The sequence below is a fragment of the Fusarium musae genome, chromosome 2 (assembly GCF_019915245.1).
Source record: "Fusarium musae strain F31 chromosome 2, whole genome shotgun sequence".
Lineage (NCBI taxonomy): Eukaryota > Fungi > Ascomycota > Sordariomycetes > Hypocreales > Nectriaceae > Fusarium > Fusarium musae.
Genome location: NC_058388.1, coordinates 4,512,193 through 4,539,119, shown reverse-complemented (window position 1 = coordinate 4,539,119; position 26,927 = coordinate 4,512,193). Strand labels below are relative to the sequence as shown.

Sequence of the window (26,927 nt, the reverse complement as noted above, 5' to 3'; positions counted from 1 at the left end):
TTTCATTAACTATACCCTGGACCCGAGATACCTCACATGACCGTATTCACCGTCAAACTCAATCATTGTTGCGAAAGTTCTCGAGGGCAACCAAAGCCTTCTGCAAAATTCCCAATTTTCTCTCGCAGTCTAAACGCTTCTTCGTATCCTTTTCTTTCTCACCCGCGATGTAAGAGATGGTCTTCGCACTTTGCTCGGAGACAATAGTATGAGTGAAGATCTCATGCGGAACCTTTTCCAGAAGGCCATTGTGGATGACCAGTGCATTAACATAGGCGATAAAAGAGACCAAGGACAACTGCCATTGATCAGTCCATGTATTCGAGAATAATCCGTGATTTGCTTACCTTGTAGTACTTCTCAATCATCATGATACTCCGACGCACTGCGCCCCGTTCGGTGTCCTGGTGGTACCTACCTGCTGAGCTATGTTGCGCGTCGTTTGTCGGAACTTGGCCAGCAATTATTTCTTTTATCTGGCTCAGTACAGCACTGGCAACTATACCCTTGGATGGAATGACACCTCCTACTGACTGACAAGACCATTCCAGGATCTTTTCAAACGTCTTTGCCGACAATGTGGAATCGATCCGCTGAAGTATGGCTTTCCTCCCGTCAACACTATCTAGCTTGATTCTGTTGCTGAACTCCAATGATTCGTCTTGGAACTCTCGGAGAAAGTCATGGAATCCTGGATTCGTTCCTTGGTGACACTTAACAAGTTCCTGGAGTTTTGCCTGGGCACTGAGGCGAAGCATTTCAAGGCGATTGTTGATGACGGAGCGCTCGAGAAATTTCAAGAGAGACGAATCTACACAATGTTCGAGAGCCAGGTCAACGAAACGCATCACTGCATCCCACACAAGCTGAAGATGGCAATTCGCAATTGCTTCCCAATGCGATGTCTCTTCACGGTATAGTCTTGACACCATGGCGGGATTGACATCATCCAAGCTTTCCGTTCCTCTCCATTGAACAGCCATAGCTAGAACCTGAGTCTCGAAGTCTTCAAAACTTTTTTTGGTTGGTGGGGCGAAAGACTCGTACATTTTTACAATGTCTGCACGTAGGAAGGATGGAACAGAGATGGCTGCCTCGTCTTGCGAGTCTTTCTCGATACTGTCTTCGGGATCTGTGTCATGTCTGGGAAGCTCTTCTGGGTCGTCCTCATCGCCATATTGGTCTTCTCCGTCATGATCATATCCGTCTTCGTCACTGTTGTCGTGCTCGTAGTCGACGTCATTGGGGCCATCTTCGTCTGCGACATTGCCCGATTGGGAACGTCTCTTTGTATGTCTGTCACGCCTATTACTGGCCGACCCAGAACTATCACGTCTCTCCCGGGGTCTTTGCCATGTAGAGCCACTGACTCTTTCACCACTATGATCATGAGCCAGTGCATTGTGAATAGTTTCCTTGAAAGTGGCTTGCAAACGTGACAACAGTCCGCTTTGCAAACTTTGGGGAAGATTCGTATGTCCGTTGCAATCAGGGGCCTCAAGCTGTGTCTTTTTTCCCTTCTCGATCATAGTGGAGATAAACTGCTGCCCAAGGGCTCTAGTAACAGATTGCAATCGTTTATCTTGGCTTTCCTGTGTCGAGTCCTTTGGGTCGTTGAAGAAGTCTTCGCTGTAGTGCCCTTGTACCGCACTGTAACAAAGCTGGCGAAAGTCTCCGGCCATTCTCGACAGGTAATCTCGTTGCTGTTGCTCAGTTGTCTTCTTTCTGCCCAGCCTCTCAAGATGCGCGTCGAGAGTTTTGATCTCTGTCTCCACATCGTTGATGAGCCCTCCAAGGTGCTCTCTAATTTGGTTCGCCAAGAACTCGCTGAGTTTCGGACGCAAACTTTCGATTCCCTTACAGGATCTGTCGATCTCTGGCCACTTCTTGGCGAAAAAAGCCGCCTCAACTTCATCTCGGTTTTCTCCTTGCCTTCTTTCCTCTGTTGACAGGTTCTTGAGGCCATGCCAACCATGCTGAGGGTACCAAGACTCTTGTCCTGAGAAATGCTTTTTGATCTGGTCTTTGTAGGTCGATTTGTCAAGTGCGGTAAAGATCCCAAGCGTCCTGGTCCCGGAAGGATCAACAGCAGTGCATGCTACTTCGGACGGAGCTCGAAGCACATTCCATAAAACATGGGCTGGCATAATCAAAAGTATACCATTCCGTGGTTCTCTCAAATAGGGCGCCACTATTTCGTCAACAATTTCCTTGTCTCTCTCGTTCTGGTTCATGTTGCTAGATTGAAAAAACCCGGGAAGGTCCACAAGTGTGAGGGGATACTTTTCAGGACCCGAGATGATGATCCTCAAAACATCTCTGCTAAAACGGCGGTAGTTGGCAGAGCCGGGTGTGTTTCCCAAAATGAGACTGGATGCCTCTTGAATTGCAGCTCCCAATCCCACCGTATCACCTGGTATGAGTTCCCTATTGAACTGGCTGAGAGCATCGCGAGTGGGCGTCGGCTCCACAGCGCTGATGTTGACGATGATAGAGCCTTTGTCGGTCTTGCGCTGTATCAGTTCAATAGGGAACCTGGTGCAAAGGTCCTGGTCAACCGGGAAAGGAACCCGACAGATAGCCTCCAGTACAGAGCTTTTGCCACTGCTTTGATCACCAGTCACGACGAGCTTAGGGACAAGCTCTCGTTTCATACCGGCTTCTTGTAGGCTGTCGACAGCATCAAACACGTCTGCATAGGCGTACAGGAGTTCGTTCAGCGAAGCCGAAGAAATGTTATGGATGTTGGACATCGTGTGCTTCTTTCTATCTTGGATTTAAAGAAAGAAGAAAGAGAAGAAAAAGGCAAAAGAAAAAGTAGCCAATTACTCAAAAGCAACTAAGCGGAAGATTTCTATAGTGGTGGAAATTTTCCAGGGAATATCGCTTAGTCGGACTCGAATCTACTCAAGTTTAGTTCAGTCCAAGGAGGGAGAATCGAGGTCTATTTATGTCATTGACAGCCGAATACTCCGTTCATTCTTGGGCGTTCCACGAAGCTTATCTGACATGCTTGATTATGACCAGGCTTTACTGGGATTCGCTATACTGAGCCAACCCAAGTGCACAATCCAGCAGATGTTGTGTATGGCTGCATCGCGTTGGCCCAGTCCCCTGTATTTGGTATGCGAGGACATTTGACAATCCTGGTCCATCCACCAACCTCATCCAATAGCTGTAGGTCTTTTGGTCTAGACGCTAGACATGCGTCACCGTCTGCTCTGGCTATCTGGGTCATGTTTGCCCAGACCTTATCAAAGCGGGGCCTTATGCGAGGGCATTTCGAATAATCCAATCACAGTCACCACAAACGTCGGACCTGTCGCTCAACGACACGTTTCCACCCCGGGCGGCAGGTGATCTTACTCATTGACTATCATTTCATCGTTTGCCTCTTTCATTCCTCTTAGTCCAGAATCCTCTCTACAATGATTTAGCTACCAGTCATGTCAGATATTTCGGTTACGTTCACCACAGCATCAACCATTGACAAGTGGGAGAAAATGAAGCCTGCTATAATTTACACATGGCTCAAACAAGCATGTAGCTTGAAGCACCTGGTGTTCATACTCAGGGAAGAGTATAACATCATCTCAACGTATGTACTCCATTCTATCGTCGATTACATTGAGCCCTGTCTGAATCAAATTATAGAGAAAAGACCTGCAGGACTCATCTCCAAAGATGGGGGTTAGCCACTTACAAGAAACGTCCGACTGGAACACATGGAAGCTCCTCGACGCAACCCCCAAGGAGACGTAAAGGAACAAGATTCAAAGCCAGGGAGGACGACAATCATCTTTTGCTATTCCGTCACCCCCAGAATGGAACCATTCCTCCATCGTACACATTTCGCGTGCCTGAATTTGTTTTCTACTCAATCGATGTTTTTGTCAGCCATTCACTCAAAGAGACCCTTTCTCAGCACCCCAAAGCCAGCGATTTGATACATGCAAAGGTGAAAGTCGATTATAGCCTTTGCTGGCAAGGGATTGCCGATTTGTATCAAGCTGCTGAAGGCTATTTCAAGGGTGAATGTTGGAAGAAGTTTGTCAACAGCATTAAGAAGGCCCGCCTAGAAATTCGAATCCTTGCCGGACTACTGGAGTCACAACCTGAAGAGTTCCAGAGGGCGTGGCACCAGGCAATGATCACAAGGTTCTGGCGTATCTGCCATAGATTGATCAAGCTTGACCTGCGCTGGCCACAATACGAATTTTCCTTTTTATCAGATTTCCTAATCGAGTTCGAAAAATTCATGACCTTATTCTATGGTAGATTGAATTCACTAGCACAACTTCTACGCGCTATTATTCAGGTTGATAAGGATCATATACAAATGGTAGTCAGGAACGGAGCTTCCCGAACTATTGGTGTTATGGCTCCTATGATTGATGAGAGGCAACGCAGGATGCTTATGTTCGTCTGGACTGATTTTATGTATAAGAATTAAGATACGGAGTTCAAGAATTGCATACTATTAGATGAAGGCTTGATGCTTGACTTTTTTTTCCTTGAGCATTTAGGTAGACTTTTACTCGTTATTGAATAGAGAGATTCTCTAATTTCTATTTGCCTTTAAGGCAAACTCAAGTGGCCACTCTATATATTCTCCATAACGCGACGGGGCCTGTTGCTTAATTCGTAGTATCCAGGCTGTAATAATAGTCTTTCGAAATGGGAAGGATGGCGATACTGGTGCTAGAGCGATCGAGGCAAGCACATACTCAATGGCGAAGAAATGAGCCATGATTACTTGGGCGACGCAATTGTCGGCATCGGAAATTGTGAGAAAGTCAGAATCACTGGCCGCTCCGAATAATTGATAGGCGCGACAAACGGCACCAAAGGCTGCTGAGAAGTCAGCGAATCACCCAGAGCGAGATGGGTGGCATCTTACCACTGACGCATGCAGTCCGTGACATCTCGAGGATACTCTGAAGAGCTGCGACGAGGCTTACTTCAAGCGTGCTTTTACTCAGAGGCGCAATAGCCTTCAAGGATGCAACACCAGCGTCAATGACTCCATCATCGGATAGGCCGATGTCGAATCCGTTGTTGATATCTTCAACACGCTGTACGTGCCCTTCTGTTGTGAACATGCGAAACACTGAGCCTTCAAATTGGAAGACTGAGCATTTAGAAACAATAGTACAGCCACGAAGCATGGACAAGAACTCTTGCATCCCATCAGGCATATACGAGGACTGCCAAGTTAGAGCCATGAGAGTGGCATATCGAGCATCACCCTCTTCCTTGGTCTGACATGGGGTACTTAGAGCAGAATTGAGCGACTTGATAGCTTTGACGCGATGCGATATGGCGTCTGAGTTGTAGTCATTGCCATTACAGAGGCCCAGGTGCGAAGCCCCGACGGCCAGCATCGCGTGAGCCAGGAAGTCAAACTGGGTTCGTCAGTAGATGCCTCCAAGAGTCTACAATATGTTTGAGCTTACGCCATGAGAATACTTCGCAACTTCTTTCCATACTTCTTCGCCCTGGATCGGAAGCCCAGGGTACGCATGAAGAAGAAAGTGGTGAAAGAAGCGTAGGTCGATCATGGAAAGTTGCGCTTGTGATATTGGCTGGGCAGGTTGAGATGAGGGTAGCGCCATCAACCCATTACCTGAAGTTTGAGGATACTCGCATTGAAGGCCAAGCCGATCGCAGTTATCACAAGACGGTGTTGTTTCCTGACATTTAACGCGTCGACGCTTACAATGGAAGCATCCCCGCCTTGATTTGGTGTGGCCCTTGCGAGGAATTGGTCTGCGACGAGGACGCCCAGTTGGTTGCGACGAAGGAGAGGAAGACGAGGTAGATGCCGATATGTCAGCAGAGTTTGCAGAAGACGATTGCTCGATTAAGGGAACCTCTGAAGCTTGAATGCGGGTAATAGTCGGCGAGAGGTCGATTCGGGACTCTGAGGACGACAGAGCATTATCCATCGTGGAAAATCTGTAAGCGACGGAAGCGAGTAAGTATCAGCACATAATAGAGCGATGAATGATAATTTCAGATGTAACTGAGGCTGAAGTTGGGTTACATGGCAAGGGGCAAAACAGGTGTAAGCACGGATTAATTTAGGCCGATTAGTCCTAATGATGGTTAACATAGCATTCCTAACGAGGTCAATGCTAGCGTAACTATAATAAGGTAAGCAAATTGTTAGTAAGTTATTAAAGTTTTAATTATATACTCAAGTTTTTAGGTAAATGGACTTGACCTTGGCTTAACATTTTCGGGTTCCAGGCCGTTACGTCTGTTTGGGGTTCCGACACAGGATACAATATATTTGCAAGTGGTAGAATTAATCTACAACACGGAATATTATTAAGATCCTTAAAGGAGAATTTTATTTCGCCTTTCTTTATGTCTTTCAACTTAACATTAAAGATAATGCATCCACGACCCATTGCTTCTGCATTCAAACGTGTAAAGGCCAAGTATGGGAAACTAGCTGATCTTGCCCGCAACGAAATGAGACAAATTTTCAAGGGATAATTCTCAATGGCAACCAAGAGATGAATAAGGCCGCGCCAATTTGACCAACAACCAATCGCTGGAAAGCTGAAGACGAAGGTATATTGATAATTATAAGGTCTGGTCGACATCCCTGCAATTGAGAACCCACAGGTGCTTGATTGTGTTTAACCATTTTCTAACAAATTGTCAGATGTTTTATCTATAAGGTGCTCTCACAAACAAAGACTTGGAACTTGTCCTCTTCAATACATTACGAGGGTGCTCCAGTTGTACTTAGATCCGTAGGCGAGCTCTGCAGGGTAGACTTTTATGTACCATTAGAAGTCCAGGATACAAATATTGAACAAAATATCATGTATTCCTCAAATACCCAATTGAACCAATAGATTTGACAACTACACAAGCCCTCGCTTAAAGAAATATATTGTAACTTAGTGCTCGTTTGAATCAATACTGGTCCCCGGGGGCCGCATCCACTACCGATCCTGAAAGTTTTGCGAACAATACATTAAAAGTTAATTATACGAGACCAAAGAGCCCACGCCACAAAGCCGAACAGAACCTAACGCTTTTCTCGCTCTCGCTTCTGCTCTCGCTTATATCCCCTGCCATACGGAGGGAACCAATGTTAGTCAGCGCCCCTGTCAAAAGTGGCGGTAAGTCAACGTCCGTGTCAACTCATTCACTCAAATTTTACAACTGAGCATCTCTAACGCTCAGCCCATTCAACCTTCTCAGGATGGGCGATATACCATACGATGTAGGTATGTTCCATCTCGATCGTTGTCCAGAGCTAACCCAGTTTGCAGTACCGTTGGAAAGGTTTGATAGCTAGCACTCATCGCCCAGTAATTACTGGTTGCTAACCGATATCAGTAATTCTCCTGGGTGACTCAACGGTTGGAAAGTCAAATATCGCCAGTCAATTCACACAAAATGAATTCCAGCCCGAATCCCAACCAACAATTGGCGTGAAGCCCACCACCAAGATCGTGCATTGCAATTCCAAGGCTGTCAAAGTTAATATCTGGGACACAGCTGGTCTAGAAAAATACCGGGCGCCAGTACGATATTACGATGATGCCGTGGCTGTAATGGTGGTCTACGATATAACCAGGCGTCAGAGCTTTGAGAATGCGGCACGATGGTTGGAAGAGGTTCGGAAGCACGGTGAGCCTGGGATCGTTATCATGCTCGTGGGGAATAAAACGGACCTGGAGCGCAGAAGGTCTGTGACAACGGAGGAGGGGAGGAAATTTGCGAGTAAGTTGATGAGTCCTTGCTGATATGTTCAAGGGTACTGATGGGGTCTAGAACTCAACAAACTTCGCTTTATCGAAACATCCGCTTGCGAAAACAGTCAAGTTGAACGTGCTTTCGAGACCATTCTAAACGGTATGGCTGGCCCCTTCTGATACGTCTCATGGAGACACTTGCTAACCAAGTTGTATGTACTAGGCGTCTATAAGACGCGTTCTCAAGAGAAATGATGATGTAAATGAGATGTAGGGATGACTCTGGGTTTCTCATCTTTCTGTATTATTTTGGCGTGGTAATGTCGATCAATCTGTGACGAGATGGAGAGCCTTTGCGCCATTCTAAACTCTAACATGTGAAATACAGCTGCAGACATCGCTACAATTTGTCTATCTATCCCAAAATAGACAGTATCCTTCCAGATATATGCTTGTGACACGAGACACTCTTACTCAGTGACAAAAGACTCCTCACTCCATCCAAAAGCCCGGTTCAGGCGTCTCGCCAAAATCAGAATCAAATAGCCCTCGATTCGCGACTGGTGAGGGCGGTGAATGCTAACAGGCCGCTTGATATCCATATCCTCAGAAGGTCTGAACGTGTACACAGATCCAAATCGGGGCAGCACCGAAAATCCGAGTTCGGACATGGCCGCCTCGAATGATGACCAGCTGACGGATCCTCGTGACTGAGTCTTGTCGAAGAGGGTCGCGAAAACCTCGGCTGTCGATGAGCTGACCTTTAGTGGCTGTGTTGGCTTTCCAGGTTCCTTTTCCTCAGCAGAGTCTGTGATTGGGGTAATCGCGTAGACGGAGGAATGTTCTGGGCGTGTCTTTTCCTTCTGTCTTCGAGTCTCGATTCTTTCCTTTGTGTCCACGGGAGCGGTGTCGATGGGAACGAAATCCGTCTTGCTATCCGTATTCGCCTTATTCTTGGCCTGCTGGTACTGTTCTTCAACGTTTCGGAATACCTTCTCTAGTTCATCTTGGTAAAGAGATGCCATCTTTGTGCCCGTCTTCTCCTCGATGAACTCATCCAGTGCTTCCAGTGCTTTAGCAGACATGCCAGGTTCTAGGAGATTGTCGATGGGTGCAGCATAGTCGCGCAGGTCAACTTCCTTCTTGATCTGGTTGAGCTCAGTATCAACCTCTTGCAGGCCAGCGACCAGCAGATTTCCTTTCTTTCGTGACGCCGATGGAAGTGAGTACACTCTAGAAAGATCCTGGAAGAATGCTACGATGGCAGCAACGTCGTGCAGAATCCGGGACTCCCTCTCGTCAAGCTTCTCTCGCTCCAAAGGATGCGCCTTGTAGAGATCGCTGAGCTTCTCCATCCACTCAGCCGCTTTCGTGACAGTAGTCTCCGGCTGGCAGAGTCGCAGTAAGTAGTGCAACTGAGGGTCTGAACGCGTGAGCTCTTCTGGCTTGCCCTTCATTGAGACCTTGGCGTTCCCTGAGTTATCACATGCGTTGGAAATTCGCTTGAACCATTTAGATCCACTTCGAGTGGAAACTTGGCGCTTGAAAAGCGCCTGTGTACGGGCGTACTCGAAGTGGCACATATTGGAGAGCTCTTGCAGGATTGTTGACTTGTACAGCTTGTCGGTGGATGGTTTAACGAGAAGATCAAGGAGGCCCGTGATGGAATTCCAGATGGCGATGCCTTGGACTGCGTGGTGGACTGTCTCAAAGACGGCGGGTCCGATGTACTTGTCGGTATGAACTGGCAGCGAGCGACCTTTTTCGTCAGGCACAAGCTCAGGACGGCTGAAGAACTGGACGTTGACACCGGGGCATAGGACTGTAGGCTCGGTTCTGAGAAGTGACAAATACTCTTCGAGGGAGGACTTTTGGTCAGAAGCGATGGCGGCCACTTCCTGGGGTGTAAGTTTAACGGTCGTCTGTTTGGAGGCAGACTCGGAAAGAGGTGCATTCTTAGACAGCTTCTTCGCTCCGCTTCGCGCTCTGGTCTGTGATCCTTGATCGAGGATATCTTCGATCATCACATTGAGCAGTTGAAGAATAGTGATTTGTCGTTGAAGAACCAGCTCTCCAAGAGATCGCGGGATGAGAACGCCATGGTCAATAGCGATGCGTAGACCTTTCATAACCTCCTCAAGATGCCTGGGCTGGACCGTGAAAGACTCTCCGTACTTTTCGTCGTAGAAGTAGGTATAGGAATGCTTGAACGGGTCGACGTGACGAAGGTTCTTCTCCCGAACCATCTTCTCGATGAGATGGCGGTCACCAAGCGTGCCACTAACGCCTTCAGCATACTGTTCAAAAAGGGTCTTGTTGGCGCGATGCTTGAGAATGTCGAGGAGGAAGTCTGAGTTAGGAGCTGTAATGTCCGCGAGGTTCCACTCGGGAATGAATTTGTAGACGTTGCCTAGCGATACGTCCGACGAGTGCTTGAGGACAACTCCATCTGCCGAGCCGGCTTTCATGCATTTCGCGCGTTGAGCTTTGTTGAATGAGCGCCAGGCAGTTTCGACTCTGGGGCCATGAGCTTTCCATTTGCGTTGTAAGTCGCCGTGCAGCTCGCGAACCATTTCTGAGGAGTTGCCTTCCATTTTGGATGGTCCTGGCGATCTCGATGTGTTGCAGGGTGCAGATACGGATGCAAATGCCGATGGAGCAGAGTCTAGAATCAAACATTGGAGGCGTAGGAAAGCTCGCGCCACGTTGTGGCTTTGCGGGTCGCTGTGGCTGAGAGGCATCAAACGAGGATGGGAGTGTAACTCTCGGCGAGAATAAAGATGACAGAAAAAGTACTGGGTAGTAGGACCTTACTTGTAAAGAGAGATAGAATCTTCGGAAGTATTGGTCAATATTATCTCGAAGGTCTGCGGATGTTGGGGTGAATGGCCCAGTCAAGCCAAGTTCGGTTGGCAAAAGATAACTTTTGAGCCTTGATATGCATCACAACGTCCATGTTATGATGGTGAGGGCAGTATGATGAGGCTAGGCAGGATCTAAGACCGTCAAGCGTCAGTTTCCTCAGTAGACTTCACGCCTCATCCTATTGCTCTCACTCTGACTGTAGCACCAGCGATCTAGGTACTGGTTTCGGTGATATCTCTTGTATTTTGCCTAGTCATATCATCTTTGCGCAAATCCAATCCTATGGAATTGGCCGATTGAGATGAAGAAGCTGGAGAGGCGCCATATAAACGATTGCGGGCTTGTCTGCCTCGCGTAACTCGGTTTATGCCAAGTGCTGCACTTTAGGGTGGCCCGGTTGCTATTGTGACGATACCACCAATTGAGTCTCTGTTGCGACATTGTGGCTTGTATCCGTAATGCCGGAACAAGACGTACTGTACATATTTCGCTAGAGTCGCCCAGGCAGTCTAGTCTGATTACAGCCCCACAAGGCTTTGCCCCCGCACTTCTGCATCTACCCCAGCCCCAGGATCATAAGATTGAATCCGTTTGTTACCCTTTCATCGATACTATTGATACTCGTCGGCAGGAAAAGGCCACCGTCGGGGTCTTCGAAATGTCCAATCCGAGCGATCCAAAGGCCTATACAATTGGGTGGATTTGTGCCCTGTCGACAGAGTTCACCGCAGCGGGGGAACAGTTCGACCAAGAATATAAACGGGATGAGTCGCCTAAGCGCATAGACAGAAATGATCACAATGCGTACAGATTCGGCAAAATCGAGGGTCACTTGGTCGTCATAGCCGTCTTGCCCAACGGTCAGTACGGGACTTCATCTGCAGCCGTTGTCGCCAAAGATATGATGCGCAGCTTTCCAAACATACGATTTGGTCTTATGGTCGGGATTGGCGGAGGTGTCCCTACTGAAAAGCGTGACATTCGCTTGGGGGATGTTGTAGTCAGCTCACCTGAGGCCGGTCAAAGTGGTGTCTTCCAATACGACTTCGGCAGAGCTACAAAAGAAGGGTATCAATACAGGGGATCGCTCAACAAACCACCTCAGGTATTACTTGCAGCAGTAGCAAAGCTCAAGTCCCAATTCGAGGCAGAGAGCAATCAGATCGCTGCGAAGGTCGACACCATCGTGTAAAATAAACCGAGATTGAAGGCCAAGTATGCACGTCCAGACGATCCAGATCTTCTTTTTACCCCTTCTATCGGGCATAGAAATGATCCGTGTCATGAGTTTTGTGTGACAGCCCCAACTAATCTCATTGATCGCACACCGCGGTCGGAACTTCTAGAAGAGGAGGTCTCAGTCCACTATGGTATCATTGCTTCAGGCAATACTCTCATGCAAGACGTCACCAAGCGAGATGAGCTTGCCAAGGCAAATATCTTGTGTTTTGAAATGGAAGCCGCTGGGCTTATGGATGGGTTTCCATGTCTTGTTATTCGCGGAATATGCGACTATTGTGACTCTCATAAGAATGATAAATGGCAGGGCTATGCAGCTATGACTGCTGCTGTATACGCTAAGCAGGTTCTCGGTGAAATACGCCCAGAGGACATTACAATGGAGGAGACTGGTATCTCAAAGATGAATGAAGGTGAGTAGTCCCAAATATCTATGAACATACAGTATCTAAAGTGGGATGTCTAATTCAGTCATTTCCTTCGTGGAGGATCAGAACCGATCCAGCGCAGGACTAAGAGTCCTGGATTGGCTCTCCCATCAAGAGGATACTATCCCCTATCGTTTGCATGAAAGGGGAGAGATTGAACTTTCAATATTGCTAGTCAAGTTGAAGAAGATAATTTGAAGACGCCTCAGAGAGCAACGCTGATATTACGGTAACCTGGCATTTCGTATACTAGCCTGTTGTTGCACAAGATGGAATATGGCGGCCGCTGCAATACGGCGTGGCCTCGCGTTTCCAGAAGAAGCCATATGTTTTCATAAAGATGGCGTGGTGTAAGAAATATTGCTGCTCCCTGTATACTGGGGTCTGGTCAATGGGTCAAAGGGAAACATTGAAATCCGGCTTGGCTATTATACTACCGGATACTTCTTCCGGGATAACGGCATCTTCTCGACCAATAATTGCTCGTCCGACATTCGCTTACATACCCTCGAGCGCCGATGCCTCCCTTACAAGCCACTGCGTCACCTGTTCACCTATCGGTTTACCCATACACTACCTAGGAGGTTAGCACCGACCCACGACTTCGAGCCAGACTCGATGACATGTCCTTCAGATCTACACTAATCCATGAGAATCATTGCCCCGAAGAGCGCGAGCACAGTCTTTGATACGGGAACTTAAAAAGAAACCATTATATGCATGGCGCGTCACCAACTGGGGTAGCCATGTGCGACGCCTCTCACCCTTATGCCGAGGCTACAAGATATCTCTCGATTTCCGCCAAGCATGAGGTATGCTTAAACAGGCGGTCACGGTGAATCTTACTGCTGGAATATGTATAGGAATTTCAAGCGCGCTAGTTAACAGATAATTTCACCTAGCTGCACTCTTCAGACTCTGTGATTTGGCAGATTCATTGATCAAGAGTTTCGACGTCAAGTCAAGAGACAATTGTGGCCGGATTACGCTGACAAGTTGGGTGTCTCAAAAGCCTTATACGGTTGAAGAAGAGACACCAAACCGACTAATTGACATATCATATTATTAGTGATCTTCAGTGAGTAGCTGAAACTTGCATGCTCTTACTCATACCTTGGCAACCCAGACCAGTAGATCAGAGATCTTAATATTTAGTGTATTCATTCTTGGCTCAGTGATACGAAACTAGTATAAAAGGCTCAATATTAGAATTACTTACAAGCAGTTTTGACAAAACTATCTATATAAATATAATCCTATAAGCTAGATATTACTCTAGCATTACTCACTGCTAACCACTTCCTTAGGGCTCTTATCTGAGAAAGACCCCTTTGCATTTCCCTCCTCAATGCCAGCAATGCTATCTCTGTACTGCTCAACTGTTAGCTTTCCGAAATATGGACTACTCGACATGGAGAACCAAATCACCATATCACTCACCTCGTCCTCAAAGATAGCATTGATTTCTTCAAGCGGTAAACCAAGTGTGTCAGGGAGATAGTACAGGATGATAGCGGCACAAAAGCATCCTGGGATGATAAAGCATAGATAGAACTTCCAGCCAATCGAGCTGCAGCAGTCAGCTTCAGTATTTTTGCTTACGGGTGTGATCGGTACTTACGCGAAAGCAGTGGGTGCAGCAGATAGCCAAATGACGTTCATCAGTGCTAGTGTTCCACAGCCCAGCGAGACACCCTTTGCTCGTATATGAGTAGGGAACAGTTCACCCAAGTAAACAAACTGGGCACTGTCCAACGAAAACTCATAGATAAAGACAAACAAAAAGAGCATCGCGACACAAGCTCGGAGGGCTGTCTTGTTGTCTGAGCCCGCAAAGTTGGCCACCAATGCAGCCTCGATTATTAGACATGCTTGACAGGCAAGGAGGCCATAGCCGATGAACTTAGGCCTTGGGATCTTGTCGACGACAAAAAGTGCCAGGCAGCCACCGCCCCAGCCCAAGGTGAGCCAAGCAGCTGCATAGATGAGCTGTGTCTCGACTCCGAAACCAAGTGCGCCGTAAATCTAAGCAAGATTAGTATTCATAATCGTTGTTGAGTTCATTGGGGTGTAGTTTCTGACCATAGGACCGTAATCTGTTATTAGTAGGCGGTCAGTAAATAATTTCGCGAAGTATTTTGGGATACTGACTGTTGATGACTAGAATTCCAGATGTTTGGATACTGGCAAAGGTGCCCATGCCGATAAGGGTTCGCTTTCTGTAGTTTCTATTTGTGAACATGGCCCAGTATGAGCTTGGGAGAGTCTTGTCGATTTCAACCTGTGTGCGGATCTGCAAGAATTCGACATCCACTTCTTCTGGAGTATGAAGCTTTAGTAGATTCTCCCTTGCTTGATCATGGCGGCCTTGTAGCATCAGCCAACGGGGAGATTCAGGCAGCCAGTAGAGAAGAACAAGCAATAAGAGTGCTGGAAAACCCTGGAACACTATAAAAAGCTTAGGTCAGCTCCCAGTCAAGTGAAGGGTTGTCCTCTTAGTACCTACCGAACGGAACTCTCCATGCATTTGAGCTCTTGAAGAAATAGAAGCCGTAGCCCACCCAAAGCGATGATGCGTATCCAAAGAGCAAGCTTGCTCCGACGAGACCAACGAGAATGCCACGGATCGAGGGAGGTGCTATCTCTGTCATCCATAGAGTCACTGACGAGATCATCATATAGGTCCTGGTTTCCAGGTCAGAACGTGTCCTTAGGCCAAAAGCTTTTCATAGGTAGTTAAACCTACCCAGCACCCGATACAAATCGGAAGACAATGAATTGCGCGACGTGCACAGATCCGGCCAGAATAGCCCCTGCTATGATGATGATAGCGGCCGACTGAATGAATGCCAAGTCAGCCATGTTCTCTTCGAAAGCGAAAGGATGGTACTCACCACTGCCACGGCTGCCTTTCGTCCCCATCTATCCGCAAAGAAGGGAACTGTCAAGATGAAGATGGTTGCGCCAGCAAAGAAGAGTGACTGGAAGTCAAAGTCTCCGTCAGTGTATAATTTGGGACACGGAGCCGAGGGTTTCTCACATTCATAGCTGAGATAAGACTAGTTGTGTTGGATCTAGTCGCAAGTTCGAAATACTCGACGAAAGAGGGTTGCGCTGCAAAGAATCAACAACATGAGCCAGGCAGGCTATATGTATCTGGGGTTTCTTACCAACGGTTGCTCCAATAACACCAGAGGAATACCCAAACGACATGGCTCCAAGGCTAATGCTGAACATCTAGTAGAACAAAGTCAGTCATAAAAGGGCCATGGAGACATATCTCGAAAGCATGATACTTACAACAACAAGCAGATAGGGTCTCCATTGTCGCTTCTCGGAGTGCTGCATGCCCAACACTCCTTGCACCTCGTGGTCTGTCATGGCGGTCGAAGATAATCGTATGTAAGTGTGACTAAGGTAGGTAAATGGTGTTATAAAGCTGATCCAGAGTGGTATGAGGCCAAGTCTGTGATTTGTATCGACCCTGCAGAACTGCTCTGGTCTATATAGATGACAGTCCGCTGCCCAAATATTACTGTTATCAGCTCCCTCTACTCGGTGATGCTTCGGTGTCCTTTATCTGTCCATAAGTCTCTTTTTGAAGGTTGCTAATTTCCCAAGATCAGTATCAACAGTATAATTGCCGTTTGCGCGCATCTTCACTCTACTGATATGGCTGATCTACATTCACGAGAAGCTCGCAGTCTTGGATGATAAGATAGTGTTTTGAGCTGCTATTCGAGGAAACCATAGCAAGGTTACTTAGTCTCGGAAGCAATGGTGGGACACGGCCCGGACAATGAGAGCCAGCTCCATCTCCGCATACCACTTCGTAGTGCCTCGGAGAGGTCTGACTGATGTCGGTACTAAGAGATGTTGCTTATCTGGTACGATGTATCTCTGATATGATTTCCCTTTTGTTTGTCCTGTAGATAAGGCTCGGTTAAGTATAGCTCCACACTCTAGGAGCTACTAAGTCGACTTAGTGGTTCTTTGGTACCCCTACAGTTCTTACCTCGGGCCGTCCCCACTCACACCTCCGAAGTCTGGGTATCTGAGAATGATATGCTAATCGGAGAGATGAAGATAAGCTGCAGAGTTATGATAGCCTTGGGGATATTAAGGAAGACAAGATGCCACAGGTCAATTGATAATTGTCATCATAGTCACATTCACTGTCTTCTCGATACGTCGTTTTCTTTGACCTTGCCGCAATTGCAAAACACAAGATTCCCAACATGGGCTCCGTTCATCAGCTTGAGCATGGCTCCCGTAGCACAACTGGGACCTGGGTCCCCTTTGACTGGGAAGATCCAGTGTTTGGACAGCAGTCCAAAGGAGAGGTCGTCGTTATTCGAAGCGGAGGAACGTCTGGATCTCTGAGTGCAGGCCTGTGGCGCACGGGTCCAGGAATCGCGGGCTGCAATGAAGACGGCACCTGCGACGTCGTGTATTCAGCTCCCCTCGGCGATGAAACTATGCTGCTGCTGGAAGGGTCAACAGAGGTCACCATCAAATCCACCGGCAAGAAGTATAAGCTTAGCGCAGGCGACATTATCTGCCATCCAAAATATGTCCAACTTTCGTGGCACACCAATGGCCCTTTTCTGAAGAAGTTCTGGGTTATGTGGGACGGACCTACACCTGGAACCACAAAGGAAGATCTCATAATTGGCAACATTAACGACAACCCACAAGCTTGGACTTGTTACGCTTGGGACGAGCCAGGCAAGGGCAAACAGCAAGCTGGCGAGTTTCACCTCATCAGAGATACGGGCTCAACAGGAAGCCTTGAGGTCGGACTTTGGAGAACAGGCCGCGGAATGCCCGGGTGTGACCCCGATGGTTCTGCCTCCTTTGAATACAGTGCACCCCTCGGCGATGAAACCATCATGCTTCTTGAAGGGTTGGTCACCATTACCGAGCATGACACTGGCAAGACGCTCAAGTTTCAAGGTGGAGATGTAATTGCACTACCCTCTGGTCTGAAGGTTACATGGACATCTGAGGCGCCTTTTGTAAAAACTTACTATGTTCTCACGAGCGACAAGTCTGTTAGCTAGAGCGCCGAGACCTCTAGGCGTCATTCTTATGCACATGAATGCCTGCGAGTCATATTGCAAAGGGTCGGGACATAGTTTAGAGATGCTATATTTGGAAAAGATACCAGCAATATAGAATGTAATTTACATCATTTCAACCATCTGCTTATGTCCTGAAATATGCGGTGTACCGTCTTTTATATGGCCAATTCACATGAAACTATTACCGCCCGCCAAGTCCATTTCGAATATTGAGTTTCCGTTTCCCCAAGGATCTGCCGGCGCGAGATCGAAAAAGTCCATAGACGTGGGGAAATGAATAGGCTGTACTGGCTCAGGAGGGCCATGTTCGGGGCTCGGAGATCGGCTTGATGGGACCCAGTTGTCCATACTATCCCAGAACGCTGCGAGTCTGGGCTTCTCTCCCATAGCTAGTGTGTACTCAAAGAATTGGCGATAACGGCTTCTATTCTCATACAGACGCTCAAGCTTCATAAACTACCACCTGTCAATGGTCTAGACCTAGCGGAAGCAATATGCAGAGGGAAACCCACCATTAACCTCGAACTCTCCCAATAACGGCACAGCTTCAGCAGTAAGCCTCGACACTCCTCGTATCGTCGGACCGACGCCTCGCGTATCTCATCGTTACTGTCCGACGCAAAAAGAAGGTGAATTGAACCGGCGACCATGGCGCAATACCCTCTGAAGCAAGAAACTGTGACGCAACCAAGATTTTCCGTCTCTTGCAACATGGTGATTGCAGTGGCGTGGCTTCTAGCTGACGTCCAAGCTTTACTCAGGAATCCTGGAGGTGTTCTGCTGGCTGACTCTGCTAATCGGTGCTGGAGGAGGAAAGGATGGTGCAGCAGACACCCCGCAAGATGGAACAAAGCACGGCCATATATCAGAGGCCCAGCGGCTCGTGGGTCTACCACGCCACCTGAAGTCAGTGTTTGCTCCCATACAGCATTCAATGGATCTAGTAATCCGTAGTTGAGTTCCAGCCGCCACAGGGTTGACTCGAGCGCTGAGTACTGTGAAGCAGCAGACCAGGGAACATCATCGTGAAGTCGCGAATCCTCTCGCAGTACGTAATTCACTACACGTATCAGCGTCGCTGCCATCAAGATGATCACAGAGAAATGGCTGTGTTCAGGAAGCTCAGTAACCGCTGGCGCGTCTCCCGTGAGTTGTTCAAGTACTGGTCCCCGATTCTCACTGCCGTCTCGGAAAGCCTGTTCGCTGGACGGAAGACGTAATAGGCAATCCTTGTCTTGAAGCGCAGGTGGTCTTTCTCGCCCGCAGGACATCAGCCTGTCAAGCAGGTAGATAGACCAGAATGTGCGTCGGTATTCTTCCTGAACTTCAGGGCGAAGACGGTGATCGGGCTCGGTGTTGAATCGGTAGCACTGCGCTATGCGGACAGCCAACCCAAGCTTAATCCATGCAGCGCGACATCGGCCATCTCGGAGAGATCAGTTCTACTGATAATACGGCTACTAAAGGAGGATCGCATACCGGAATAGTCAATGACACAAAGAAGGTGAATCGTTTGGGCAATCGTGAGACTCTCTGCGGCGTCAATGTTGGCTGTCGAGCGCTTCATGGCAAGCTCCCACGCCTGGTCTGCACAGAGTAGCAACGGTCTACTGGAGTGAGAAAATCGACTCGCTGTGGCCAACAAGGCGAGGCTAAGGTAGTCGGGGAGCGTCTGGGCTACCAAGCGACGGCGAAAGCTTTCCTCATGAAAGAGGGAGTATGGTTGATTGTGGCAGAACTGAAAGTACAAGTCTGCCGCAGCAGAAAGCGTCATGTCGGGCGTGACAGACAGCCACTTGGCATCTCCAGCAGTATTCTCTTTGTGGCCCAGGCGGGGGTTGTTTCCGTCTGCCATGCCACGTTCATTGGTGAGAAGACTGATGAGACTACTCAATTACTTGGTTAGCTGGTGGAAAAGTTATGTGTACACGATCTCAAAAGCCTTGCCTTTGTACACTCGTTTCAAGCGAAGTTATTCGGGACTCGAGAGAAAGTGAAGATAATGCTCCCTCCTCCTTTGTTCCCGCCATCACCAATGGGCGAAGGACCCTGTTTGAGCCATTTTGATCCTCGCTTTTGGGTGCTTCTTCATAGAGGCATTCCTGCTGGAGGCGTGCGCAGTATGTGCATGTCGGACGCTCGCCAGAGCAGCGGACCTTTTTGCGCCTTGACGATAGTCAGTTTCTCCAACTAATTCTGGGAGGGAATAAGGGGAGGCACTGCATGCTTCATACCTGCAATTGGCACATGCCTGTCTTGTCCGCTTCAATCTGTACTCATATGGCTCTTGATCCATCGCTGCCGACTTCAGGTTCGCATTCGCTGGGAGGATCCTCGATTAGTTAAATCATTACAACCTATCAACAGCATTCTTCTAACCTTGGTTGCACACTCTATCCTGGTCGGGCGGTCTTGGTGCTGGAACAACGCCGTAGGGTCAGGATGAGCTTGCGCGGGGATGTTACGAACCTGGGGAAGCTCTGAGCTGCATGGGAGCCCCCCTCTCTGCCGTTCCTTATCATATTAGCCATAGCTGAGATTCACAAGGTCTTAGCTTAATCCTTATCAAAAGATTCTTGCTACAAGAAGCTTAGTGCTGTACTACAAATACCTAGGCTAAAGTTTACAGACCGTACCCACTGGTCGTTATCTGATATCTGTCGACGAAGAAGCATAGCGCTCGCTGATTGGCTGAATCAAGCCCACTCCGCGATTTAGGGGTCTTTTACCCTGTAAGAGATATCTCTGACTACTGCTCCAGTGAGGTACGGATATTCGACCATACTGGACAAGAAAGGGTTAATGGCATACGTGGATAATGAAAGGAGGTGTTGAGTCTTTTGCTTCTCTTGGTGAAATATCTGTTCTTAAGAGAACCTCCTCGACCCCAAATCGCTGCAAACAAGCTCAAAAGGCCAAGCCCATGATTTTATTCAAGACCTTATCCTTTATCAAATAAATCACCTAAGCATCGGCAAAGCTTTGAGATACACTTGGCCAACACCTCCGAAGATTTTGTCTCTTGCGCGAAGTAAAATTTCATTATCCAGAGGCTTTTCTTAATCATCTTATAATCATCGAAGCCGCCCTCCCATCCTCTTCAAAATTCGCCAGCCACAACGTCCCGCAAAGCCATATCGTGGCTTAGATTCCGCCCATTGAACAATCCTCGGACTTTAGATGATAAGATTGAAAAGCACAACTATATCTTGCAATAATTAGAGCACCGGAATTTAATTATATAAAGATACTCTAAGTGAATAAAGTATCTATGCTAAAAGCGAATTGTCGGACTTTTTCTAATCCGAATTAGACATGCCTCTTGTCACTTACTTAACTCAATTGCAATCTGAGTTATCTCGCAGGGTAGACGATCCATCTTGAGCTGCGGCCTGCTTACTTCTCTTGGCAGACAATTTGTTCCGTCCACTGATTGATGTTTCTGCTGCGGTATCTCATTTGAGCCATTTCTCCTAGCTCGTGGCTTATATCCTAGCATAAATCCGAGTCGAGCGGGTGACATTAGGAGCGCCCTAGACCCGTCACACTCGTAGCGCGACCAATTATGGACTACAAAAATAAGAGGCTCTCACCATTCATCTTAGCCTGCAGAATCCTTAAGTCTAGAACTTTGGAGGATTTCCTTGCCAAGACTAACGCATTTTATATGGTTTTTAACTCCAAGGAAGCACTACCAGCCCAAGATCCTTCAAGCTTACCAGGGACACGATGTGAGAAGATCACCCGCCTGCTTTGGCCTGCGGCATTAGCGGATCATTCTTCAGTCAAGTACATCAATCCTGCTCACTACAGTAATTAGCGTAAGATTGCCCTATTTGCGATACTCAGTGGTATGCTTTATTTTTAAACCATAGCCTTTTAGCCTTTTCTGTCCTGTGCTTTTATCTGATTCCTATTCAGAGGCTCTGTTGGCATTACTTGTTTGTTAACATGCAACAAATAGTGACCACTAAAGTCTATGATGACTTACAGCCGTGTCCATGATTGAGACAGTATCTAAACAAAGAGCCCTGATGAGATACATCTCATTAAAAGACCATCCTCCTTTACTCTCTGTGTACAAAAGCGCAGCACACTATATGACTACGTACCGCTTACGCCAAGAGTGGCGCGGTATGCAGGGGAACTAGAGGTGATTTTATTCTAGGCCAATTTTTAATGGACATCGGCGATCGTTTACCTAACCAATCACGAACCAAGTTACGAGAAGCCAACTTGCGAGAGAAATATAGCGAGGATGATTGCATGAACCATGAAATTACGTGGTATAAGACATCCGCACTCGCCTGTTTCACTACTCATTTCTGACCTCATTAATATCTACGCCTATCATTCTTTCTAGGCAAGCAAGTTTTCTTGAGTCTACGTTTACCTCTCCCCAGTCATGTTTTCTCCCCAGATACTGACTGGGCTATTGTTCTCGACTGTCCTGCCTGCAGTAGCCCTTCCTTGGCCACCTCTAGCCCAAGATGCGCCAGAGATATTTGAGTATAACTCCACCATTTCTGCTCGAGCAAACCCCGGCGACTTCTTTCTACGGATATTACCCTTAGGAGCATCTATCGTGGCCGGAGATTACTCCCAAGACGCCAGCAAAAACGGGTTCAGAAAGTTTACCCGTGACAAGCTTGTCGAACAAGGATGGAAAGTGAACATGGTTGGTAACCGTAACTCGGGTAGTATGTCAGACAATGTGAGTTACTAGCAAGGGAAGTTCCAAAAAGACACAAACAACTAACTTGGATGGCAGGATCACGAAGGCATCTCAGGCCAGGTTGTCCAAGACATTGCGAAGCGTGGACGAGAGTCTGCCGCAACATGGTTACCCAACGTGGTACTAGTTAACGCAGGAACGAATGATGCCAACGACCGCAAGTCTGACGTCGATGCCGGACGAACGGGCCTTCAGATGAAGGAGCTCATAGAAGGGATCTTTGCAGAGGTCCCCCAAGCTGTCGTGGTTCTTTCTACTCTACTGCCAAAGGGTTCGAATGCAGACTATGTGGAAAAGATTAACAAACAGTACCGGACAGTCTATCGTCAGTTCGTTCCCTTAGGAGAGGATGGCAAGGAGGAGTCGAATCCGCAGTTCAAAGTCGTCTTGGCTGAAATGCAGCCATGGTTGAGCATTGGAGATATCCACGACGGGACGCATCCAACCATTTATGGTGAGAGAAAGATGGCAGCCGCCTGGGTCTGGTTAGTATATCATTTTGCACTTCTGTCACCACTTAGACTGACGTGACAGGGCCATCGGTGTTGCCAACGACCGAGGTTGGATTAAAGAACCCAAGCAGAGCAGTCTCTTCAAGGATGGCGAGAGCTCTAGAACTTGCCGTAAGAAGTTTGGAAGCGGCGCGTCAGACCCCAGAAGCGGTCGGCAGATTCTCTTTGCCAGCGACCCAGCGATTCGCGACGACGGCACCTACCGGCACAAATCTCAGCTTCGCGACGACCGCAAGGGGTCCTTTACCAATACAATCGGCGGTGGGCCCGACAAGGACATGACCAAGACATCTGATATGTGGTTTGCCCAGCTCGTCAACCTGAAGGGCTCACCCAAGGGCGATGAGCGGGATGAGCTGATCCTTGCACCCTCAGACAAGTCGGATCGTAGATTCACTGTCTATTTAAACAATGGGAACGGAGAGTTCAATGACGGGTTCTCAATCGATCCGAAAATGAGCTGTTCCAACGCTCGTGAGTACATTAACTCGGCTCCATTCTAACATACTGACAGGTGATATCAGATATCAGATGGGGTGATGTTAACGGTGACGGTTTGGATGATTTCATTTGCATTCAGACCAACGGAGAGTTGTAAGCTTACAAAATGCACCATCTATCAGCAGTCATCGTGGAGCTAATGATGAACTTTAGATACGTCTCCATCAATAAGGGTGGAAACCCGCCTACATTTCAGAACGTCGGCCTTGCAAGTCATTTCAAACCATGGTATTGAAGCATCACAAGCTAATCCGTTGGTGCAGTACAAGCCGCAGGAGATGGGCCTCGGTCGCGATCGAGTACGCCTGGGAGATATGGACGGTGACGGTCGCTTAGACTACTGTGTTATCTCGAATGCTGGCAATATTCAGTGAGTCATGTCATATGCTTTCATCTGATACCAAAGACGTCTGATCTGACCGGTTTCAGTTGTTGGCGCAATGGAGGTATCGGAGACAAGGCCGCTTACTGGCAAGACATGGGTCAGGGATCACATATCTTTGCGTCCCAGAACACAGGAGATATGCGAGGCGTACAACTTGGTTAGTATTTCTTCCCTCAATACTATCAACTGAAGCTAACATAATGAAGTCGATATGAACGGGGAGTATGTTTGGACGCTACCTCTTCGTGTATCAGCCTTGGAACACATACTGACAATAATACAGCGGCCGCTATGACTGGACATGGATGAGCAAGGAGGGCCAAGTCAAGACGTAAGTAGACTACTGAGGGTATGTGTTTCAAACATGCTGACTCGAATGGACAGATTCATCAACCAACGAGGAGACGGCAAGGGTATGAAACCATTCTGGAGAGAGGCCGGAATAACGCATCCTGGCCGTGGCTTTAACATTGGTGAAGACCGCGAGTTCATCAAATGGGGCCGAATATTTAGCGGACGCCCTTCTTATGTCAACTGGCAGCGCGAGGGTTTGCTTTGCAATGGAGGTGTAACGTGTCGAATCACTTACCAGGTTTGGGAGAACCAGGGAGAGGGGGGTACTTCACAAAAAGGTTTGTCATTCCTGAAGCCAACATGTTGGCCCATGTTAACTATCTAAAAGGTGATGGTATCTTCTGGGGCGACACAACTGGTTCCGGCGTAGACGACTACGTTTGGATCTCCATGCACGGAGAAGTCAATGTGTTTGTGAACAAGAATACGCGGAGCAAACACGACTTTTACGAAACTAACGCTTGGGGAACGCCATCTATGGTCCGTACAGGGCTCCCGCGCCGGGCATTGCATTTGGCTGATTGGGACGGAGATGGTAAAGACGACATCATAGGCGTGACTGACCTCAAGACTGGTGCACTCAAGGTTTGGTACAGTCGCTACAACGACGGAAAGCATAACTGGGATGCACAGCTTATCCCCAATCCGCCTGGCAGGGAATGGTGCACTCAAGGCTTTGGACGACTACCTTTTGACAACGCCCACCACTTTGCCGATCTGACGGGCTCTGGCAGAACGGATTACATCTGTATGGCGCCAAGTGGCCAAGCCTGGGCCTGGCTCCGAGGTAAGGACGGCGTTGCAAAGCCTTCGGGGCAGATCAAGTACACGGAAGACCTAGACCGGGCCAACTTTCAGTTTGCAGATATTAACGGTGACGGCAAAGCCGACTTGATCCACAAAGACAAGTTCAGCGGCGACACCCAAGTCTGGTATTTTGACAGGGTTGTCTCTGAGGCTGAGCGACCTGGAAACTCGGGTAGCATCATCAAATGGGATCGGCCTGAGAGGTTGTTCCGTGGATCGGTCCGGGGACCAGATACTCACTACCCACGACTGAACAACCAAGGTCGCGCTGATATGGTCTACGCCAAGGCCACCAATGCACACGTAAGCCCCCTGCTCTCTATATAAATGGACTATACTTACTGGCCTTGCGCTGCAGGCTCATATCTCGTTCAACGTATGCCCCGCAGGAGGAGATGATGATGAGAGAGATACAGACCTCCCCACATACAGCCCCCCCGAGCTTTCTCCAGACCCCGAAGGTGACTGGTTCTGTGGCAAAGGTAACGGAGCCAAGTGGACTACCAGTCTCTGGCGCGAACATGGTGTCGGTACCTGGCTAAGGCAGAGAACCGATCTTTACAGCGCGGCCGAGAACAGCTGGCCCAACGATGAAGCGAAAGGCGTCCCACGTATCATTGCCGAATACGATGTTTTCAATCGCGATCGTACCTTCAACTGGCATACATCCTGTCGAGCGTGAGTCGTGACTCTATCCTTCCTCTGACAAATAAGCAAGATACTTACTAACACCAAAAAAAACCCAACAGAATCAGCGACTCTTGTGACTTTGTCAATCCTCTTGAGGAGGCAGACGATTGTTCGAAACACCAGGAAAGAGCCTTTGCCCTTTGGGCCATGGGAAACTTTGCCCTGTTCCAGCAAAAATGGTACAAGGCAGTCAAGGATGGGTAAGACCAAGTTCCTTCACTGTACCCTTGACAAACTTATTTACTAACAACTTTAACTATGCTCCAGCGTAGACTCTGCATCCAAGTCATCAGGCGCTATTGCCGACAAATTCTTGCCTGTATCGGCCGAGGATGCGCTTGCTAACCCGGCGGCGTGGCTTACTATCGTGGCTGGCATGTTCACCACAATAGGTGGCATTGCCCCTGGAATGCTTGGAAATAGTGTCAACTTTGTTGCAGGTGTCTTGACCATTGGCGCTGGCGCTGCCTCGTTTGGAGCAGATTCGACTGAGCCGAGCCCGCAGTTCAAGTCATTTGCGAGCTTGGACAAGGCCCTTGGCGACATGGTTGAATGGACAAGGAAGGCCATGGCAGCGCAATTCAACCGCTACTTCGTTGAGACGCCACCCAACAATGATAGGGCGCGTGGCTCGGAGCTGGCTCGCGCTATTGAATCCGGTATCTGGGCCAACCAGGATATTGCGCAGGCTGACTCGGAAACCATATGGGATAGCGGAAGGGTTCAATCCATGATTGAGGCTGCTATGATCAGTGAGATGTGGAATACCGGAGAGGTCGCCATCTTCAAATGGTCCAAAGATCACGACTTGGCTAAATGGGGATTCAACCCATGCTTTGGTGGTGACAAGCACGGCTTGGACAAGTTCGTCGCCTGTATCAACGGCCACAACTATCTCATTGTAAGTTCCAAGGCTCTATGGCAGGCTTATCAAAGTAAAATCTCTAACATCTTGTTGATAGGCCAAGCAGATCATCAAGGATGAGCAAGGTGATGCCAGAAACTGGCCAGATATCGGATCGGACGAGGAATCACTCAAGGAGTACAAGCTGGATCACGCTACTGTTATCAATGCTGCAGAGAGGACACAAAACCGAGCTGACCGCTTTATTCCCCGTGGAATTGACAACCTAGGAGAGCTCTTCACTGAGGCTTCTACACAGCCTGAAGGCGACCGCTCCAAGTACTTAACCTACTTCAACGTTCCAGGTATGTGTTGATCATGGCGATATCTCATATCTCATGCCATCTTGCTGACTAAGTAATAGTGTGCAATCTCAACGACGTGTACAACTTCGACAAGTACCAAGATCACCTGTCTGGGGAAGTTCAGTTTTGCACGAGTGAGAAGACTGCAGGAAACCTTGTACCATTTTGTGTCGCCCATATGCTTGCCATCAACTGCAGGAAACTCAGCTTACCAGGAGGGGAATGGCCTTATCAGAACGACATTGTCGCTTGAGTGGGATAACGCGCAATTTGTTCAGCTCAGGGAGGCCGGCAAAGATCTTATCCGTCTTGTTAAGTTTCATGATGGGGGCGGGTAGAGGGATTGATTGGATATATAAAATAGCTCAGAAATACATGTTAAAATTCTAGCGATCTA

At 48.1% G+C, this 26,927-nt stretch overlaps 10 protein-coding genes across 10 annotated transcripts; 4 read left to right on the top strand and 6 right to left on the bottom strand.

Annotated features, from left to right (window-relative positions):
- Positions 1 to 58: 58 nt before the first annotated feature.
- Positions 59 to 2,753, bottom strand: J7337_003303 (uncharacterized protein; the record flags this gene model as incomplete). The annotated part of the gene is made up of 2 exons (XM_044821019.1): positions 59 to 298; positions 348 to 2,753. The coding sequence occupies 2 exons, from the start codon at positions 2,751 to 2,753 to the stop codon at positions 59 to 61; spliced, it is 2,646 nt and encodes an 881-aa protein (XP_044685319.1).
- Positions 2,754 to 4,862: 2,109 nt separating this feature from the next.
- On the bottom strand, positions 4,863 to 5,561 carry J7337_003302 (uncharacterized protein; the record flags this gene model as incomplete). Its single annotated transcript, XM_044821018.1, has 2 exons — positions 4,863 to 5,405; positions 5,457 to 5,561. 2 exons carry the CDS (start codon positions 5,559 to 5,561, stop codon positions 4,863 to 4,865), a joined length of 648 nt encoding a protein of 215 aa, XP_044685318.1.
- Positions 5,562 to 7,225: 1,664 nt separating this feature from the next.
- Positions 7,226 to 7,901, top strand: J7337_003301 (uncharacterized protein; the record flags this gene model as incomplete). Its single annotated transcript, XM_044821017.1, has 4 exons — positions 7,226 to 7,246; positions 7,296 to 7,308; positions 7,363 to 7,749; positions 7,801 to 7,901. The coding sequence occupies 4 exons, from the start codon at positions 7,226 to 7,228 to the stop codon at positions 7,899 to 7,901; spliced, it is 522 nt and encodes a 173-aa protein (XP_044685317.1).
- A 290-nt stretch (positions 7,902 to 8,191) lies between these two features.
- J7337_003300 (uncharacterized protein) lies at positions 8,192 to 10,315 on the bottom strand (the record flags this gene model as incomplete). Its single annotated transcript, XM_044821016.1, has 1 exon — positions 8,192 to 10,315. One exon carries the CDS (start codon positions 10,313 to 10,315, stop codon positions 8,192 to 8,194), a length of 2,124 nt encoding a protein of 707 aa, XP_044685316.1.
- A 929-nt stretch (positions 10,316 to 11,244) lies between these two features.
- J7337_003299 (uncharacterized protein) lies at positions 11,245 to 12,246 on the top strand (the record flags this gene model as incomplete). Its single annotated transcript, XM_044821015.1, has 2 exons — positions 11,245 to 11,774; positions 11,856 to 12,246. The coding sequence occupies 2 exons, from the start codon at positions 11,245 to 11,247 to the stop codon at positions 12,244 to 12,246; spliced, it is 921 nt and encodes a 306-aa protein (XP_044685315.1).
- Positions 12,247 to 13,534: 1,288 nt separating this feature from the next.
- J7337_003298 (uncharacterized protein) lies at positions 13,535 to 14,928 on the bottom strand (the record flags this gene model as incomplete). Its single annotated transcript, XM_044821014.1, has 6 exons — positions 13,535 to 13,624; positions 13,694 to 13,823; positions 13,875 to 14,278; positions 14,336 to 14,349; positions 14,405 to 14,701; positions 14,760 to 14,928. 6 exons carry the CDS (start codon positions 14,926 to 14,928, stop codon positions 13,535 to 13,537), a joined length of 1,104 nt encoding a protein of 367 aa, XP_044685314.1.
- Positions 14,929 to 14,995: 67 nt separating this feature from the next.
- J7337_003297 (uncharacterized protein) lies at positions 14,996 to 15,634 on the bottom strand (the record flags this gene model as incomplete). The annotated part of the gene is made up of 2 exons (XM_044821013.1): positions 14,996 to 15,175; positions 15,554 to 15,634. The coding sequence occupies 2 exons, from the start codon at positions 15,632 to 15,634 to the stop codon at positions 14,996 to 14,998; spliced, it is 261 nt and encodes an 86-aa protein (XP_044685313.1).
- An 857-nt stretch (positions 15,635 to 16,491) lies between these two features.
- J7337_003296 (uncharacterized protein) lies at positions 16,492 to 17,316 on the top strand (the record flags this gene model as incomplete). The annotated part of the gene is made up of 1 exon (XM_044821012.1): positions 16,492 to 17,316. One exon carries the CDS (start codon positions 16,492 to 16,494, stop codon positions 17,314 to 17,316), a length of 825 nt encoding a protein of 274 aa, XP_044685312.1.
- A 189-nt stretch (positions 17,317 to 17,505) lies between these two features.
- Positions 17,506 to 19,192, bottom strand: J7337_003295 (uncharacterized protein; the record flags this gene model as incomplete). The annotated part of the gene is given in 3 exon segments (XM_044821011.1): positions 17,506 to 17,793; positions 17,850 to 18,712; positions 18,730 to 19,192. The coding sequence occupies 3 exon segments, from the start codon at positions 19,190 to 19,192 to the stop codon at positions 17,506 to 17,508; spliced, it is 1,614 nt and encodes a 537-aa protein (XP_044685311.1).
- Positions 19,193 to 21,742: 2,550 nt separating this feature from the next.
- Positions 21,743 to 26,783, top strand: J7337_003294 (uncharacterized protein; the record flags this gene model as incomplete). The annotated part of the gene is made up of 16 exons (XM_044821010.1): positions 21,743 to 22,051; positions 22,109 to 22,557; positions 22,607 to 23,058; positions 23,109 to 23,178; positions 23,239 to 23,284; positions 23,349 to 23,455; positions 23,515 to 23,627; positions 23,677 to 23,692; positions 23,754 to 23,801; positions 23,855 to 24,102; positions 24,153 to 24,934; positions 24,990 to 25,309; positions 25,381 to 25,521; positions 25,589 to 26,222; positions 26,284 to 26,530; positions 26,590 to 26,783. 16 exons carry the CDS (start codon positions 21,743 to 21,745, stop codon positions 26,781 to 26,783), a joined length of 4,176 nt encoding a protein of 1,391 aa, XP_044685310.1.
- Between the last annotated feature and the right edge of the window lie 144 nt (positions 26,784 to 26,927).